At 42.2% G+C, this 20,541-nt stretch overlaps 1 protein-coding gene across 1 annotated transcript in view; it reads right to left on the bottom strand.

Annotated features, from left to right (window-relative positions):
* LOC143768142 (uncharacterized) overlaps window positions 1-20,541 on the bottom strand; it is a 127,105-nt gene that overhangs the window by 94,556 nt on the left and 12,008 nt on the right. Inside the window, 5 exon segments of the mRNA XM_077256830.1 lie at window positions 6,037-6,127; window positions 7,030-7,127; window positions 7,211-7,334; window positions 7,418-7,597; window positions 7,727-7,876. Of these exon segments, the coding sequence (XP_077112945.1) occupies window positions 6,037-6,127; window positions 7,030-7,127; window positions 7,211-7,334; window positions 7,418-7,597; window positions 7,727-7,876 (643 nt within the window).

The following is a 20,541-nucleotide window of genomic DNA, read 5'->3' as shown; positions in this document are numbered from 1 at the left end:
AGGAAGGCTACGTGTATAATAATAGGATGGGAGGAAAAACCTAACTATCCTGAAACCTGTGTTTCTGCCAATCCTATACACAGCTCCAAATAAATGAGAAATACCTAAATGGAAAAAGGCATGTCAGAGCTTAATGGCCAGTATATAGACAAGAGCCATGATACAACAAAGTTGCTAACATGAAATATATTTGCAAAGTGCAGATAATTGCTAGAATTGCTGAACTTACATAGAGGTGAATGAAGGTGTCCCACCGCGACCCCGACAGCGCCGTTTCGCCAACTGGCTTCCTCACATAAGGGGCATAAGTGTCTATAGTGCACGGCTCAGCGTTTATATATACCTTCAACAGCTGAATATAGTGTCGGCATAATTGGTCTTATAAGTGCGCATGCGCCCGTAACAATGCCTCCCATAGTAACAGGAGTGACTTCCGTGCCGCTGCGCCTGGAACGCAAGCGTGGAACGCTTCGCCCTCCATGATGGTACAGGGCAGGAAGTCACTGGGACGCAGTCAACCTGCGCATGCGCTGACCATATGCCGAGACTGCGGGAGAATGAAGATACGCCAGCCGAAGTTCTGGGACATATATAGGAACAGGCATAGGTAAAAATAAAAAATGAATGGCAACTAAAAAACCTCTCATCATAATGCTAAAAATAAGAATGGGATAATAACCACCGGACTATCTATTAAAGCAAAAAATATATAAATAATAAATAAATCTCTAAGGAAAGTGCATGATTAGTGAATATCAGAAAATTCATCCTAAAAACTATAAATGAATAAATATACCTAAAAGATGTGAAAAATGTATATAAATATATATAAATATAAATAAACATATATATATAAAAAATTAAGTGCCAATAATAAGTATATAAAAATACATAAGGTGCAACAAATATATAACACCTATACATCCATATACATATATGTATACAAACATAATGTCAATATATATAAATACCAAATAAAGTGCCGCAAGTTTGAAATACCTAAACACATATAACATATAAATATAAAGTGCAATTTATATAAATAAAAATAAAAATAAAATAGTCTTCTGATTATCTTTCTCTTTCATTTAATTTGTTTCTCTTATAAGACACTCTGGATGCACGAAACCACATTTCCAGAACCATACATCCCAGAGACGACCACATGGAGGTAAGTTGCCACCGATACTAATGCAATAAATAAATACAAAAAGAATAAAATTAATACACAACATATAGACACAGACAATTAAAAACAGGACCACTATGTAAAGACCTCAATAAAGTAAGGGAAAATACTAACAGAAAATAGTACCTAAAATGCAGATAAATCGAGTGGAGAAGCAAAAGTGACCCGAAACTTTATAAGAATGCATTTAAACCTTTGGAAGAGCATGTAAGTTTTTTTCGTATATCGAAAGTCCTAGAACCATCAAAATTGGTAAAGGTTTTACATTTAACTAGATTATAACATCCCTTGCACATATTGCAAGGAAAAAAACCATTACCTTTTTCAGAAGTTGCAGACATCTGGCCCACCTTGGAGTAATGGCTATGTACAAGCAAATTCTTCAAATTTTTGGATCTCCTCGCAACCAATAGGGGACGATTGGGTAATAACTGTTTGAGTACAGGATCCGATTGTAAAATCCCCCAATGTTTCTGCATGATGTTGGTTAATTCCGGACATTGTTTATTAAATCTTGTAATGAATCTTACTTCACTCTTATTATCCTTTGACTCTTTTTTACAACCAGTGCCATATATAAGTTTCGATATACGAAAAAAACTTACATGCTCTTCCAAAGGCATTATTTATCATGCCAGCTGTCCATGTAAAAAAATATATATTGGACTAACGACACGCGAGCTAAAGATAAGAACTAGAGAGCATGTCAGAGATATAGAGAAGTCCATAACTGAACTTGATCCTAGCACATTAAAGACCTTACCTAGACATTTTAGACTGTATCATCATTCTGACCCCAGGGGCCTGAAAATTAAGGCAATAGATCAGGTCCATTTGGGAGTAAGAGGGGGGAATTTGGCTAAAGCCCTGGCCCAAAGGGAGAGTAAATGGATCTATTTGTTGGGAACAATGGCACCACAAGGCCTCAATGAGACATTAGGTTTAAATGCATTCTTATAAAGTTTCGGGTCACTTTTGCTTCTCCACTCGATTTATCTGCATTTTAGGTACTATTTTCTGTTAGTATTTTCCCTTACTTTATTGAGGTCTTTACATAGTGGTCCTGTTTTTAATTGTCTGTGTCTATATGTTGTGTATTAATTTTATTCTTTTTGTATTTATTTATTGCATTAGTATCGGTGGCAACTTACCTCCATGTGGTCGTCTCTGGGATGTATGGTTCTGGAAATGTGGTTTCGTGCATCCAGAGTGTCTTATAAGAGAAACAAATTAAATGAAAGAGAAAGATAATCAGAAGACTATTTTATTTTTATTTTTATTTATATAAATTGCACTTTATATTTATATGTTATATGTGTTTAGGTATTTCAAACTTGCGGCACTTTATTTGGTATTTATATATATTGACATTATGTTTGTATACATATATGTATATGGATGTATAGGTGTTATATATTTGTTGCACCTTATGTATTTTTATATACTTATTATTGGCACTTAATTTTTTATATATATATGTTTATTTATATTTATATATATTTATATACATTTTTCACATCTTTTAGGTATATTTATTCATTTATAGTTTTTAGGATGAATTTTCTGATATTCACTAATCATGCACTTTCCTTAGAGATTTATTTATTATTTATATATTTTTTGCTTTAATAGATAGTCCGGTGGTTATTATCCCATTCTTATTTTTGGCATTATGATGAGAGGTTTTTTAGTTGCCATTCATTTTTTATTTTTACCTATGCCTGTTCCTATATATGTCCCAGAACTTCGGCTGGCGTATCTTCATTCTCCCGCAGTCTCGGCATATGGTCAGCGCATGCGCAGGTTGACTGCGTCCCAGTGACTTCCTGCCCTGTACCATCATGGAGGGCGAAGCGTTCCACGCTTGCGTTCCAGGCGCAGCGGCACGGAAGTCACTCCTGTTACTATGGGAGGCATTGTTACGGGCGCATGCGCACTTATAAGACCAATTATGCCGACACTATATTCAGCTGTTGTAGGTATATATAAACGCTGAGCCGTGCACTATAGACACTTATGCCCCTTATGTGAGGAAGCCAGTTGGCGAAACGGCGCTGTCGGGGTCGCGGTGGGACACCTTCATTCACCTCTATGTAAGTTCAGCAATTCTAGCAATTATCTGCACTTTGCAAATATATTTCATGTTAGCAACTTTGTTGTATCATGGCTCTTGTCTATATACTGGCCATTAAGCTCTGACATGCCTTTTTCCATTTAGGTATTTCTCATTTATTTGGAGCTGTGTATAGGATTGGCAGAAACACAGGTTTCAGGATAGTTAGGTTTTCCTCCCATCCTATTATTATACACGTAGCCTTCCTTCAGAAGGGCATTGTCAGGCCAGAGATCTTTACTGTGTATTATATAGAACTTGATACCCCTTTTTTTCTGGTACACTTTGTATTGTTGCTGTTACTTCATACCATCAATTTTGTAGTCCCCAGCGGTTGTTTTTATATTTATATCCCTGTTTGATATTAGTGTACTTTTATCAATTTTTTGCATTAAAGTAATAAAAAATTTTTTTTTTTTTTTTAAATGTTTTTTTGCCTATGCCTTTAATTTTCCCATCCTATACGTAGATGGGGAACTATGTATAAATATGTATTGTTTGAGGTGTGCACAACACTATTTTCGGACTTATGATAAAATCTGAATGATTGAGTAAAGTATATTAGAAAAACTGCCTTTTCTTAGTGTGCTGCTCATGTGTCAATAATTACAATCCTTATTTCATCTCTTTTGTTCTTAAAAATAAAACTCTATAGAAAAAAAAATCTCTGAAAAACTTTTCAGCACTTGTAACATACACATATTGGTATATACAGGTCCTTCTCAAAAAATTAGCATATAGTGTTAAATTTCATTATTTACCATAATGTAATGATTACAATTAAACTTTCATATATTATAGATTCATTATCCACCAACTGAAATTTGTCAGGTCTTTTATTGTTTTAATACTGATGATTTTGGCCTACAACTCCTGATAACCCAAAAAACCTGTCTCAATAAATTAGCATATTTCACCCGTCCAATCAAATAAAAGTGTTTTTTAATAACAAACAAAAAAACCATCAAATAATAATGTTCAGTTATGCACTCAATACTTGGTCGGGAATCCTTTGGCAGAAATGACTGCTTCAATGCGGCGTGGCATGGAGGCAATCAGCCTGTGACACTGCTGAGATGTTATGGAGGCCCAGGATGCTTCAATAGCGGCCTTAAGCTCATCCAGAGTGTTGGGTCTTGCGTCTCTCAACTTTCTCTTCACAATATCCCACAGATTCTCTATGGGGTTCAGGTCAGGAGAGTTGGCTGGCCAATTGAGCACAGTAATACCATGGTCAGTAAACCATTTACCAGTGGTTTTGGCACTGTGAGCAGGTGCCAGGTCATGCTGAAAAATGAAATCTTCATCTCCATAAAGCATTTCAGCCGATGGAAGCATGAAGTGCTCCAAAATCTCCTGATAGCTAGCTGCATTGACCCTGCCCTTGATGAAACACAGTGGACCAACACCAGCAGCTGACATGGCACCCCACACCATCACTGACTGTGGGTACTTGACACTGGACTTCAGGCATTTTGGCATTTCCTTCTCCCCAGTCTTCCTCCAGACTCTGGCACCTTGATTTCCGAATGACATGCAAAATTTGCTTTCATCAGAAAAAAGTACTTGGGACCACTTAGCAACAGTCCAGTGCTGCTTCTCTGTAGCCCAGGTCAGGCGCTTCTGCCGCTGTTTATGGTTCAAAAGTGGCTTTACCTGGGGAATGCGGCACCTGTAGCCCATTTCTTGCACACGCCTGTGCACGGTGGCTCTGGATGTTTCCACACCAGACTCAGTCCACTGCTTCCTCAGGTTCCCCAAGGTCTGGAATCGGTCCTTCTCCACAATCTTCCTCAGGGTCCGGTCACCTCTTCTCGTTGTACAGCGTTTTCTGCCACATTTTTTCCTTCCAACAGACTTACCATTGAGGTGCCTTGATACAGCACTCTGGGAACAGCCTATTTGTTGAGAAATTTCTTTCTGGGTCTTACCCTCTTGCTTGAGGGTGTCAATGATGGCCTTCTTGACATCTGTCAGGTCGCTAGTCTTACCCATGATGGGGGTTTTGAGTAATGAACCAGGCAGGGAGTTTTTAAAAGCCTCAGGTATATTTTGCATGTGTTTAGAGTTAATTAGTTGATTCAGAAGATTAGGGTAATAGGTCATTTAGAGAACCTTTTCTTGATATGCTAATTTATTGAGACAGGTTTTTTGGGTTATCAGGAGTTGTATGCCAAAATCATCAGTATTAAAACAATAAAAGACCTGACAAATTTCAGTTGGTGGATAATGAATCTATAATATATGAAAGTTTAATTGTAATCATTACATTATGGTAAATAATGAAATTTAACACTATATGCTAATTTTTTGAGAAGGACCTGTATATTGTAGATATATCTGTATATGATGTACCTCTTTATTATATGCATGTAGTGAAGAATCCTGTTTTTAGGCTGAGAAAGTTCTCCTGTACGTAACAGTGTAGTCTGTGGCTGACTGATAGAGTTTCTGTTTTCCACATCAGTGATTTTCGACAATAGCAAGCAATGGTCAAAAATATATTTAGAGGCATGCCCTGGGTACAGTGTCCTGTGTGTTAGACAGGATTGTGAATACAGAATATCTTCTCTACAGCAGCTCAGGAGCATAGAGATGAATGTACAAAATAGTGTATTAAATCTTATTTTTTATTTAAGCACAAAATCTTTAAGTGTAAAATCGGCGCAGCCTAAAAATTTCAACATCTAATTCAAAATCAGTGACTTCTCTGCATTTATTGGTCACTACTCACCTGTGCGGTTATCTGTAGGAATCTCCTCATTACACCGTTCATCACCCCTCACATATGTCTCTGTAGTATTAATATGGGGCAGATCTGTATCCTGAAACAAATAATGAAAATGTCACAGACAAATGGAGAAATCATAAGGAACATTTTCGAAGAAAAGAAAAAATAATTAATTAGAATTATGACCAAAAATAACATGACAGCAATAGTAATCAAAATTCTGCAGGTCTCCTCTATAAATCCAACCTGTCAGCTACTAATTCTAACCAGCAGTCTCCATAACCAAAAAATTGTGAGAAGATCCAGAAATTAAGTTATCCATCTTCTCTGCTCCTATGATACGATTTAATCATGCAAGAAAATCTTATCAAACTCAGATGCCAATTGGATAAAATTCTGACAGAGTTTATAAGAACTTTGTGGTATGGGGCATAGTCCTTTTACCATAGGATGAACAGTTGACTTGAAGTGATGAGCTTGGTAGGCCAAAATGCTTAGGTAAGCCATAGCGTCCAATTATCTATCCAAAGATATCAGATGACCCATGATCATTCTGCAATAGAAATCTGGATTCATCCAATCAGATGTTTTCCACAGCTTAATTATATAATGTTAGCTTTGTTTTGGCCACAGTAGTTTTCCTACTATTAAACTTAGACAGCATCGGCACTGGAACTGGTCCATAACTGCAGTTATCTGTGCTAAGGTACAAGTACAATCGGACATCAACGTTTTATTCAGTTGTAGTGGGCAGTGTAAGTTGTCTGGTAAACAAACTTCTCTAAGTACTTTTCTTAGCGGATTATATCCACAGGACAAACATTTGCTGTATGTTATCAATTTTAATTTCATACATTTCCAATTTTCATACAGGTGTCTCTAATAAATTGTCCATTCAGTGTTTAATGCTGGCGGATAAAACATGACTGAACATTAGACCTTCAGAGCCTTCTACACATCATAGCGGAGATCTCATGACACCTTCTCTCCATCTACCTGATGATCCTGAGGAACATTGGGATCTTCTTGTTTACAGTCCTGTGGCATAAAAGGACGGGGACATCTCTCTGGTGTTGTCCTCTCACTGGATAGAACTGGAGGAAACACATACAGGGACTGAATTCATTCTTTACATACAGATAATTACAGGCCGTGTGTATTCAGTCCTGTCTATTACCTGGTGATGTGAGGGGCTGGGGAACCTCCATCATGATGTCCTTGTACAGATCTTGGTGTCCTTCTAAATACTTCCACTCCTCCATGGAGAAATAGACGGTGACATCCTGACATCGTATAGGAACCTGACACATACAATGATACAGTCATCCCCCCGATCCCTCCATAGCGTTACTGTATAATGTCCCAGCATTCCCAGCAGTGTCACCTCTCCAGTCAGCAGCTCAATCATCTTGTAGGTGAGTTCTAGGATCTTCTCGCCATTGATGTCTTCATGTATCAGGGGATGAGGTGGAGGCCCTGTGATTGGGCTCAGGGGTCTTCCCCATCCCTCAAATTCAGGGGCCTGACAGCGCTCACTAGAGGTCTTCTTCACTACTGTGTAATCCTGGTTATGGAGAGACACATTAATAAATCTCACTACAGACATTCCCAGAGTCCTCACCTCTCCAGTTCTGTCCATCTGTTATTCCCATAGATAAGAATGATGTAATGTGACACCATCAGAATCTCTCACCTCTCCAGTAAGCCGGAAGAGGATCTCTAGGGTGAGGTGTAATATCCTCTCCGCCATCTTGTCCCTGTCCCTATCCATCCTTGTAGGGTCACTCAGGAGAATTCGCTTATATAGAAGATCTCCACTGAGAGGATCCGATATTGTAGGGACCTGAATGGGAAGAATTTGATGCGATATGACATAATAAAGAATCCCATATAATAATACAATGACTGGAGATAATAAGAGTAAACATAGAAGAGCCACAGTGTAGATGTTATATTCCAGGACTGAAACTGTTTAGGCCACTAGTTGGCTGTAATGATTACATGTTTATAATCAACAAGAAGTAATTACAGAGATTGACTAGGGACCCAGACAGTGATGAAATTGGCACAGAGGTGGATCTTTAGGGCGCAGACAGACTTTGGTATAACTTGTGCGATTATCGCATTGCATGAACTGGCCCAGCACCTCTCCTGACCTAAGCATGACAGCGTGATGTATTTCTATGCAGCTGTCAAGCTCAGGTCAGGAGGGTAGATTGGCAGAACAAGGATTGCGATGTGATACTCGCACAAGTTATATGCCATATGTCTGCGCCCTTAATGTGAGTATAACAATTTTTATAATATAGACACTAATAAGAGACACCTGCGCTAATAATGATCAGAAGCCAACAATGAGAATAAATGCAAAGCTGTAAAAAGGTGCATGCACACCTTGTCAACTGTGTGCTATCTAAAAAGGATACTCAGAAACCGCTGATAGGTAGATACTAAATTAGCGCAAAATTACCCATCAGCGGTTTCTGAGTGTATTAATCTTTAGCATTTAACAGAATTCTGACTCTTTTTTTTTTATATATCTACTTAGTTATAAAGCCTATATATTTTTGACCACACACAGTAACAAACTGTTTCTTTCTCAGAATCAGCAGCTGAATATGCTGCTTAAAGATTTATCATCTACACTGAATTAAGCATAACTAAGGGTTTGTGCACACGTTGCAAATTTGCCTGTGGAATTTTCTGGGCAGAATCTTCCACGCTTGGCAGAAAACGCACTTGAAAATCCGCACGCATTTGATGCAGATTTTCATGCTTTTTTTCATGCGGATTTGTATGCATTTTCGTAAGCTAAATAAAGATATATTATTTAACAAAAAAAAATGAATTGTGAATTGTCCAACCTCTTCTTTTACATACTCCGTTGAAAAATAATGTTTACACACACAGATAGATAGATAGATAGATAGATAGATAGATAGATAGATAGATAGATAGATAGATACAGTAGATAGATCTATAGGTAAATAGATAGACCTATAGATATAGCTATAGATAGATAGACCTATAGATCGATCTATCTACGGTATCTATCTATCTATAGATCGATCGATCTATCTACGGTATCTATCTATAGATCGATCGATCTATCTATCTACGGTATCTATCTATCTGTCTATAGATCGATCTATCCATCTATAGATCGATCTATAGATTATCTATCTATAGATCTATCTATCTAAAGATAGATCTATAGATAGATGGATAGATAGATCTATAGATAGATGGATAGATATATCTATAGATAGATAAATATAGATATATCTCAAGCTTGAGAAAGGCTCTCCATGAGCCGAAATGTCAAGGCAATGGGCTATTAAAATTTAGCACCTTTAAAACTTCAACTATCAGTGGTGTGCTACCTCTAAAGTTTTGGACTCCTATGACAAGGTTTGGTATATGCCTGGGGGGCTCTGCACCCTAATTTTGTTTTTTGTGCTACTCTTAACCCTTTTTTGTATCTATCTATCCATATATAGATCTATAGATAGATAGTTAGATATATCTATAGATAGATAATACCAAGCCCGATGTTTAGTAATAAACATAATAAAATGGTACATAAAGAGTTGAATAAAGACACACACAAAATCTGCTTCAGGTCACACTTGCGAGAAACTCACACCTCAATACCCAGCACTGCCGCCGGCACTCGGACCGGAGCGTTCAGCTGCATAGAAATACATGCAGCCGCACACTCTGGTCCCGAGTGCCGGCGGAAGTGCCGGGTATTGAGGTGCGAGACTCGTGCAAGTTTCTCGAAAGTGTGACCCTGGCCTTAAACGCAATATCTGTTTAATTTAAAAAATATATATACAAAAAAAAAAAATGGCATGGGCTCCCACGCAATTTTTTGCGCTAGAGAGGGAAAGCCAGCGACTGGGGGCTGATGTTTATAGCCTAGGAAGGGGTTAATACCCATGGATATTCCCAGGCTATGAATATCAGTCCCCAGCTGTATATTTAGCCTTTAATGGCTATTAAAATAGGGGAACCCCCCCAAAAAACAACATGGGGTCCCCCTATAATTAATAGCCAAAAAAGACTATGTAGACAGCTGCGGGCAGATATTAATAGCCTAGCTTCTCTCTTCCCACTGCCCTGTAGCAGTGGCATATGGGGTAATATTTGTTGGGTTGATATCACCTTTGTATTGTAAGGTGACATCAAGCCAGCTTAGTAATGGAGAGGTGTCAATAAGACACCTTTACATTACTAATACTATTGTTCTTAAGGGGTTAAATAAACACACAGCAAGAATAAAGTATTTTAATGAAATAAAACACTAAACACCGTTTTCCATATTTATTGTACTCCTAATCCATGCAACGCCCTCGATCTCCTGTAAAACAAAAAATAAATAAACCGACAGTATACTCCCTGTTCCGACGTAATCCATTTAATAACGACTGTCCCACGATGATCTCCCCTATAGAGCTGTCACATCAGGAGATGTGACCCCTCTAGAGGGCCTCCAGTGACATACTGACAGGAGACAATAGCTCCTGCAGTGTTGTCACTGAGGGATCACTGAAGTTCATGCTCTTACTTTATTGCACTGCTGAGTGAGAATTTTCCCACGCAGCGGTGCCACAAGTGACAGCTTGAACTCCAGTGACCTCTGACGGTGGAGTGATCCACTGTGGGAGAATGCCTGTCATCATTGTATCACCGGAGGCCCCTGGAGAGCTATCACATCTGCCGATGTGACAGCTCTACACAGGAGATTGTCAGACACTCGTTATTAAATGGATTACGTCAGAACAGGGAGTATACTGTTGGTTTATTTTTTTTATTTATTTTTTTTTTTTACAGGTGATTGAGGGCATCGGGGATTAGCTGTATGGTGAGTATGTACTGTATATCTGTATGTGTGTTTTTTTTGTTTTCTTTTACACAGTAGCCAGATGATGGGATAACTACTGTCCCATCATCAGCTAGCTGTCACTGTAGCAGGCATAGCGGGATGGGACTAGCAGTCCCATCGGACGATGCCTGCCTACATACAGACCCGCTCACACACAGTCTCTGCCCACGCACTCTTCCTCCTCCCGATCTGCAGCGTTTCTCGCAGGCAACTCTGCAGCAAAACTGCAGATCTTTTTAAACCTGTGGTTTTTCCTAACTCAATGGTAGTCAATGCGTGCAGAAACGCTGCAGATCCGCAAAAAGAATTGACATGCTGCGGAAAATAAAATGCTGTAAATCGGCACGTATTTTTCAGCAGCATGTGCACACCAATTCTCAATTTCCCATTGACTAACATTGGTGGTGCACTGCGCTGCAGATTTGATGCAATTTCGTGCGTCCAAAAATGCTGCGGAAAAGCATTCAAAATCCGCAACGTGTGCACATAGCCTAATGCTGCAGGGTCACAAATAACTTCATTTTGTAGTACAGTTTTATATACATATTAGCTCATAGTCATGCATTAACTATATTACTACCGACCACCTACCGTACTTTCTATTTGATAACAACATATATCTACAGGAGATAGGTACAGCAATGGAAAGTAAAATGGTTCCACAATAAGCAAATCTTTTCATGACCAAACTTGAAAGTGATTTCTCATCCTCATGTCCCATCAGGCCTCTGGCCTACTACCGTTTCATTGACAATATTTTAATCATCTGGATGGAGTCGGATCAACAGCTAAAGATGTTCCATGAACACTTTAATCAGTGTCATCACACCATCAACTTAACATGCAACTACTCCTGCACTGAAATTAACTTTTTGGACCCCATCATTAAGCTACAGAACAATGAAATAGAGACGTGCCTATACCAGAAGCCAATTGACCGTCCAACATACCTTAAACAGTTTCCTCACAAAACACATAAAAAAACTTTACCGTATATACTCGAGTATAAGCCGAGATTTTCAGCCCAAATTTTTGGGCTGAAAGTGCCCCTCTCGGCTTATACCCGAGTCATGATCGGTGGTGGGGTCGGCGGGTGAGGACTGTCATATACTCACCTAGTTCCGGCGTTCCTGGCGCTCCCCCTGCCCATCCCACGGTCTCAGGGTGCCGCAGCCTCTTCCCCTGAGCGGTCCCGTGGGACCGCTCATTAGAGAAATGAATAGGCTGCTCCACCTCCCATAGGGGCGGAGCCGCATAATTCATTTCTCTAATGAAGCGGTGCCGGTGACCGCTGATAGAGGAAGAGGCTGCGGCACCGAAGACCAGCTGTCTGGGGGAAGGAGCGGGACGCCGGGAGCAGGTAAGTATTACATATTCACCTGTCCACGATCCACACGCCGGGCGTCGCGCCATCTTCCCGGCGTCTCTCTCTCCGCACTGACTGTGCAGGTCAGAGGGCGCGATGACGCATATAGTGTGCGCGCCGCCCTCTGCCTGATCAGTCAGTGCGGAGAGACGCCGAGATGGGACGCTGAGGAGCTGCAAGCAAGAGAGGGGAGTATGTGTTTTTTTTTTTTTATTGCAGCAGCAGCAGCACAGCTTTATGTGGAGCATCTATGGGGCAACGGTGCAGAGCACTATATATAAGGCACAGCTTTATGTGGAGCATCTATGGGGCAACGGTGCAGAGCACTATATGGCACAGCTATGGGGCAACGGTGCAGAGCACTATATGTATGGCACAGCTATGGGGGAAAGGTGCAGAGCATATATGGCACAGCTATGGGGCAACGGTGCAGAGCATATATGGCACAGCTATGGGGCAACGGTGCAGAGCATATATGGCACAGCTATGGGGCAACGGTGCAGAGCACTATATGGCACAGCTATGGGGCAACGGTGCAGAGCACTATATGGCACAGCTATGGGGCAACGGTGCAGAGCATATATGGCACAGCTATGGGGCAACGGTGCAGAGCATATATGGCACAGGTATGGGGCAACGGTGCAGAGCATATATGGCACAGCTATGGGGCAATGGTGCAGAGCATTATATATATATATGGCACAGCTATGGAGCAACGGTGCAGAGCATTATATATATATGGCACAGCTATGGGACAACGGTGCAGAGCATATATGGCACAGGTATGGGGCAACGGTGCAGAGCATATATGGCACAGCTATGGGGCAATGGTGCAGAGCATTATATATATATATATGGCACAGCTATGGGGCAACGGTGCAGAGCATTATATATATATATATATATATATATATATATATGGCACAGCTATGGGGCAACGGTGCAGAGCATATATGGCACAGCTATGGGGCAACGGTGCAGAGCATATATGGCACAGGTATGGGGCAACGGTGCAGAGCATATATGGCACAGCTATGGGGCAATGGTGCAGAGCACTATATGGCACAGCTATGGGGCAATGGTGCAGAGCACTATATGGCACAGCTATGGGGCAATGGTGCAGAGCATATATGGCACAGCTATGGGGCAATGGTGCAGAGCACTATATGGCACAGCTATGGGGCAACGGTGCAGAGCACTATATATATATATGGCACAGCTATGGGGCAACGGTGCAGAGCACTATATATATGGCACAGCTATGGGGCAACGGTGCAGAGCATTATATATATGGCACAGCTATCTATAGGGCAACGAGCATTATATATGGCACAGCTTTATGTGGAGCATCTATGGGGCCATAATGAATGGTGCAGAGCATTATATGTGGCACAGCTTTATGTGGAGCATCTATGGGGCCATAATGAACGGTATGGAGTATCTATTTTTAATTTTGAAATTCACCGGTAGCTGCTGCATTTTCCACCCTAGGTTTATACTCGAGTCAATAAGTTTTCCCAGTTTTTTGTGGCAAAATTAGGGGGGTCGGCTTATACTCGGGTCGGCTTATACTCGAGTATATACGGTACTTGAATTATATGGTAACTTCAAATCTCAGAGAAACAGAAAAGATAAACTTATGACAACCTTGGACACACTCACAACAGAAATGAATGTGTCGCCTGGATTTATGTCTTTCTACATCAACTAAGGAATGTGCTCCTGAGACCTTTTGGGGGCATCACAACCATGGACCAGACCTCAATGACAGGACAATACCATTTTACACTCCTCATCTATGAGCTGCTCCAATATTTACTGCAATGACTTTCTCTCCCCTTCCCTCATTGATAGTTCCGCTTCACATCACTTGTCTTATCTACTGCATTACTCCTGTGTCATGTTGTGTATAATATGAAGAGACCTGAGCAGTCTCAAAAGGTTGCCATTTGTTACCATCTTTTCAGTTAGCCAGTTAAAGGTGTCAAACAATGAAGAGTCTCAAACTTTAATATTTTTCTATCTACTGGCTAACATGGTATAAAGATATATATTTTTCCTGTACAAAATCTGAGGATCTGTTCCAGAGGCAGTAAGGGCACCAGGTCTCTGATCTTACATGGATATTGGGACTATAAAACATTCACACCGATAATCTAATCCAATTAAGGATTCATTCTCTAAACTCGTTTTGTTTGTTTAAATGTCCATATATTATGCCACAACTCTGCTCTTTTTGTGTACATATTTGTGTTAAGGTACCGTTACACTAAACGACTTACCAACGATCACGACCAGCGATGCGATCGTTGGTAAGTCGTTGTGTGGTCGCTGGGGAGCTGTCACACAGACAGCTCTCTCCAGCGACCAACGATCAGGGGAACGACTTCGGCATCGTTGAAACTGTCTTCAACGATGAAGAAGTCCCCCTGCAGCACCCGGGTAACCAGGGTAAACATCGTGTTACTAAGTGCAGGGCCGCGCTTAGTGACCCGATATTTACCCTGGTTACCATTGCAAAAGTAAAAAAAAAAAAAGTACATACTCACCTTCTGATGTCTGTCACGTCCCCCGCCGGCGGCTTCCCTGCACTGAATGTGTCAGCGCCGGCCGGCCGTAAAGCAGAGCACAGCGGTGACGTCACCGCTGTGCTCTGCTTTACGACCGGCCAGCACTGACACATTCAGTACAGGGAAGCCGCCGGCGGGGGATGTGACAGACATCAGAAGGTGAGTATGTAGTGGTTTTTTTTAACTTTTACAATGGTAACCAGGGTAAATATCGGGTTACTAAGCGTGGCCCTGCGCTTAGTAACCCGATATTTACCCTGGTTACAAGTGAACACATCGCTGGATCGGTGTCACACACACCGATCCAGCGATGACAGCGGGTGATCAGCGACGAAATAAAGTTCTGGACTTCTAGCTCCGACCAGCGATATCACAGCGGGATCCAGATCGCTGCTGCGTGTCAAACACAACGAGATCGCTATCCAGGACACTGCAACGTCACGGATCGTCGTCGTTCTCGCTGCAAAGTCGCTTAGTGTGAAGGTACCTTTACTTCAGATCGTCATGCCTGATGAAGTGACCTAAGAAGTTCCAAAAACTTGCTTTCTAACATCATTTATTTTATTTTTGTTATCCATTAAAAGGTATCATAACTACAAGATTATTTTGTTTTTCCTACAGAGAGCAATCTTTTTTCAACTGGCAAACACGGTACCAAACCTTTTTTTCATTCAACAAAGGCTAAGTTCATATTAGCATTCCGGGGCTTTGCGGAGGGCTGCGTATGTTCTCCGTTAAGCTCCGCCTACTTTTGCATGCGTCCTGCGTGCCTATCTTTAACATTGGGTACGCAGGGCATGCTGATGTATGCAGATGCCTCAGGCGCAGAACATCTTGATAAGTGTCTTCTGTTGTGAATTTGCTTTTTGCTCCCTCTAGTGGTTACTAGTTTTTTGACTCTGGTTTTTCTGTCATTCCTTTTATCCGCACCTGGGTCGTTAGTTAGGGGTGTTGCTATATAAGCTCCCTGGACCTTCAGTTCAATGCCTGGCAACGTAGTTATCAGAGCTAGTCTGCTGTGCTCTTGTCTACTGATCCTGGTTCCAGTTATATCAGCTAAGTCTGCCTTTTGCTTTTTGCTATTTGTTTTGGTTTTGTATTTTTGTCCAGCTTGTTCCAAATCTATATCCTGACCTTTGCTGGAAGCTCTAGGGGGCTGGTGTTCTCCCCCCGGACCGTTAGACGGTTCGGGGGTTCTTGAATTTCCAGTGTGGATTTTGATAGGGGTTTTGTTGACCATATAAGTTACCTTTCTTTATTCTGCTATCAGTAAGCGGGCCTCTCTGTGCTAAACCTGGTTCATTTCTGTGTTTGTCATTTCCTCTTACCTCACCGTCATTATTTGTGGGGGGCTTCTATCCAGCTTTGGGGTCCCCTTCTCTGGAGGCAAGAAAGGTCTTTGTTTTCCTCTACTAGGGGTAGCTAGATTCTCCGGCTGGCGCGTGTCATCTAGAATCAACGTAGGAATGATCCCCGGCTACTTCTAGTGTTGGCGTTAGGAGTAGATATATGGTCAACCCAGTTACCACTGCCCTATGAGCTGGATTTTTGTATTCTGCAGACTTCCACGTTCCTCTGAGACCCTCGCCATTGGGGTCATAACAGTTTGCCAGGCCAGTATTAAATGTTTAATGCATTGCAGAAGAGGGATTATAAGAAAGAAGATTCTGAGTTTTTTTTTTTCTTCTTCCCCTTTACCTCAGAGTGGCTATGCTTGCTGCAGACATGAATGTCCAGACCTTGATTACAAGTGTGGACCAGCTGGCTACTCGTGTGCAGGGCATACAAGACTATGTTATCAGAAATCCTAGGTCAGAACCTAAAATACCGATTCCTGAACTGTTTTCCGGAGACAGGTTTAAGTTTAGGAATTTCGTGAATAATTGTAAATTGTTTTTGTCCCTGAGACCCTGTTCATCTGGAGATTCTGCTCAGCAAGTAAAAATTGTTATTTCGTTCTTACGGGGCGACCCTCAGGATTGGGCTTTTTCGCTGGCGCCAGGAGATCCGGCATTGGCTGATCTTGATGCGTTTTTTCTGGCGCTCTGTTTACTTTATGAGGAACCCAATCTTGAGATTCGGGCAGAAAAGGCCTTGCTGGCTATGTCTCAGGGGCAGGACGAGGCTGAAGTGTATTGCCAAAAATTTCGGAAATGGTCCGTGCTGACACATTGGAACGAGTGTGCACTGGCCGCTAATTTTAGAAATGGCCTTTCTGAGGCCATTAAGAATGTTATGGTGGGTTTTCCCATTCCCACAGGTCTGAATGATACTATGGCACTGGCTATTCAAATTGACCGGCGGTTGCGGGAGCGCAAAACCGCAAATTCCCTCATGGTGTTGTCTGAACAGACACCTGATTTAATGCAATGTGATAGAATCCTGACTAGAAATGAGCGGAAAATTCATAGACGCCGGAATGGCTTGTGCTACTACTGTGGTGATTCTACACATGTTATCTCAGCATGCTCTAAACGTATAGCTAAGGTTGTTAGTCCTGTCATCGTTGGTAATTTGCAACCTAAATTTATTCTGTCTGTAACTTTGATTTGCTCACTGTCATCTTATCCTGTCATGGCGTTTGTAGATTCAGGTGCTGCCCTGAGTCTCATGGATCTCTCATTTGCTAAGCGCTGTGGTTTTACTCTTGAACCATTAGAAAATCCTATTCCTCTTAGGGGTATTGATGCTACACCATTGGCAGCAAATAAACCGCAGTATTGGACACAGGTTACCATGTGCATGACTCCTGAACACCGCGAGGTGATACGTTTCCTGGTTTTACATAAAATGCATGATTTGGTTGTTTTAGGGCTGCCATGGTTACAGACCCATAATCCAGTCCTGGACTGGAAGGCTATGTCAGTCTCAAGTTGGGGCTGTCGTGGTATTCATGGGGATTCCCTGCCTGTGTCTATTGCTTCTTCTACGCCTTCGGAAGTTCCGGAGTATTTGTCTGATTATCAGGATGTCTTCAGTGAGTCTGAATCCAGTGCACTGCCTCCTCATAGGGACTGTGACTGTGCTATAGATTTGATCCCAGGCAGTAAATTTCCTAAGGGAAGACTGTTTAATCTGTCGGTACCTGAACATACCGCTATGCGTTCATATATCAAGGAGTCTCTGGAGAAAGGACATATTCGTCCGTCTTCTTCCCCTCTTGGTGCGGGATTCTTTTTTGTGGCAAAAAAGGACGGATCTTTGAGACCTTGTATTGATTATCGGCTTTTAAATAAGATCACTGTCAAATTTCAGTATCCTTTACCGCTGTTGTCTGACTTGTTTGCCCGGATTAAGGGTGCCAAGTGGTTCACCAAGATAGACCTTCGTGGTGCGTACAACCTTGTGCGCATTAAGCAAGGTGATGAATGGAAAACCGCATTCAATACGCCCGAAGGTCATTTTGAGTACTTGGTGATGCCTTTTGGGCTCTCCAATGCGCCTTCAGTTTTTCAGTCCTTTATGCATGACATTTTCCGGAAGTATCTGGATAAATTTTTGATTGTTTATCTGGATGATATTTTGGTTTTTTCTGATAATTGGGATTCGCATGTGGAGCAGGTCAGGTTGGTCTTTAAAATTTTGCGTGAAAATTCTTTGTTTGTCAAGGGCTCAAAGTGTCTCTTTGGTGTACAGAAGGTTCCCTTTTTGGGGTTCATTTTTTCCCCTTCTGCTGTGGAGATGGACCCAGTCAAGGTCCGAGCTATTCTTGATTGGACTCAGCCCTCGTCAGTTAAGAGTCTTCAGAAGTTCTTGGGCTTCGCTAACTTCTACCGTCGTTTTATCGCTAATTTTTCTAGCATTGTGAAACCTTTGACGGATATGACCAAGAAGGGCTCCGATGTAGCTAACTGGACTCCTGCTGCCGTGGAGGCTTTCCAGGAGTTGAAACGCCGGTTTACTTCGGCGCCTGTTTTGTGCCAGCCTGACGTCTCACTTCCCTTTCAGGTTGAGGTGGATGCTTCGGAGATTGGGGCAGGGGCCGTTTTGTCGCAGAGAGGCCCTGGTTGCTCTGTTATGAAACCTTGTGCCTTTTTCTCTAGGAAGTTTTCGCCTGCCGAGCGAAATTATGATGTGGGCAATCGGGAGTTGTTGGCCATGAAATGGGCATTTGAGGAGTGGCGTCATTGGCTCGAGGGTGCTAAGCATCGTGTGGTGGTCTTGACTGATCACAAAAATCTGATGTATCTCGAGTCTGCTAAACGCCTTAATCCGAGACAGGCCCGCTGGTCATTGTTTTTCTCCCGCTTTGATTTTGTTGTCTCGTATTTACCAGGTTCAAAGAATGTGAAGGCCGATGCTCTTTCTAGGAGCTTTGTGCCTGATGCTCCTGGAGTCGCTGATCCTGTTGGTATTCTTAAAGATGGAGTTATCTTGTCAGCTATTTCTCCGGATCTGCGACGTGTGTTGCAGAGATTTCAGGCTGATAGGCCTGAGTCTTGTCCACCTGACAGACTGTTTGTCCCGGATAAGTGGACCAGCAGAGTCATTTCCGAGGTTCATTCCTCGGTGTTGGCAGGCCACCCGGGAATTTTTGGCACCAGAGATCTGGTGGCCAGGTCCTTTTGGTGGCCTTCCTTGTCAAGGGATGTGCGGTCATTTGTGCAGTCCTGTGGGACTTGTGCTCGAGCTAAGCCTTGCTGTTCTCGTGCCAGCGGTTTGCTCTTGCCCTTGCCTGTCCCGAAGAGACCTTGGACACATATCTCCATGGATTTCATTTCTGATCTTCCGCTATCTCAGGGCATGTCCGTTATCTGGGTGATATGTGATCGCTTCTCCAAGATGGTCCATTTGGTTCCTTTGCCTAAGCTGCCTTCCTCTTCCGATCTGGTTCCTGTGTTTTTCCAGAACGTGGTTCGTTTGCACGGCATCCCTGAGAATATTGTGTCAGACAGAGGATCCCAGTTCGTTTCCAGGTTCTGGCGATCCTTTTGTAGTAGGATGGGCATTGATTTGTCGTTTTCGTCTGCTTTCCATCCTCAGACTAATGGACAGACGGAGCGAACCAATCAGACTTTGGAGGCTTATTTGAGGTGTTTTGTCTCTGCTGATCAGGACGATTGGGTGACATTCTTGCCGTTGGCTGAGTTTGCCCTTAATAATCGGGCTAGTTCCGCCACCTTGGTTTCGCCTTTTTTCTGCAACTCTGGTTTCCATCCTCGCTTTTCTTCGGGTCATGTGGAGCCTTCTGACTGTCCTGGGGTGGATTCTGTGGTGGATAGGTTGCAGCAGATCTGGAATCATGTGGTGGACAACTTGAAGTTGTCACAGGAGAAGGCTCAGCGCTTTGCCAACCGCCGCCGCGGTGTGGGTCCCCGACTACGCGTTGGGGATTTGGTATGGCTTTCTTCCCGCTTTGTTCCTATGAAGGTCTCCTCTCCCAAATTTAAACCTCGTTTTATTGGGCCTTACAAGATATTGGAAATCCTTAATCCTGTATCTTTTCGTCTGGATCTTCCTGTGTCGTTTGCTATTCACAATGTATTTCATAGGTCCTTGTTGCGGCGGTACATTGTGCCTGTAGTTCCTTCTGCTGAGCCTCCTGCTCCGGTGTTGGTTGAGGGCGAGTTGGAGTACGTGGTAGAGAAGATCTTGGATTCTCGCCTCTCCAGGCGGAGGCTTCAGTACCTGGTCAAGTGGAAGGGCTATGGTCAGGAGGATAATTCCTGGGTGGTCGCCTCTGA

Source organism: Ranitomeya variabilis, chromosome 4 (genome assembly GCF_051348905.1).
Source record: "Ranitomeya variabilis isolate aRanVar5 chromosome 4, aRanVar5.hap1, whole genome shotgun sequence".
Taxonomy (NCBI): Eukaryota; Metazoa; Chordata; class Amphibia; order Anura; family Dendrobatidae; genus Ranitomeya; species Ranitomeya variabilis.
Note: the sequence above shows the minus strand (reverse complement) of the source record. Positions and strands in the feature narration are given on the sequence as shown.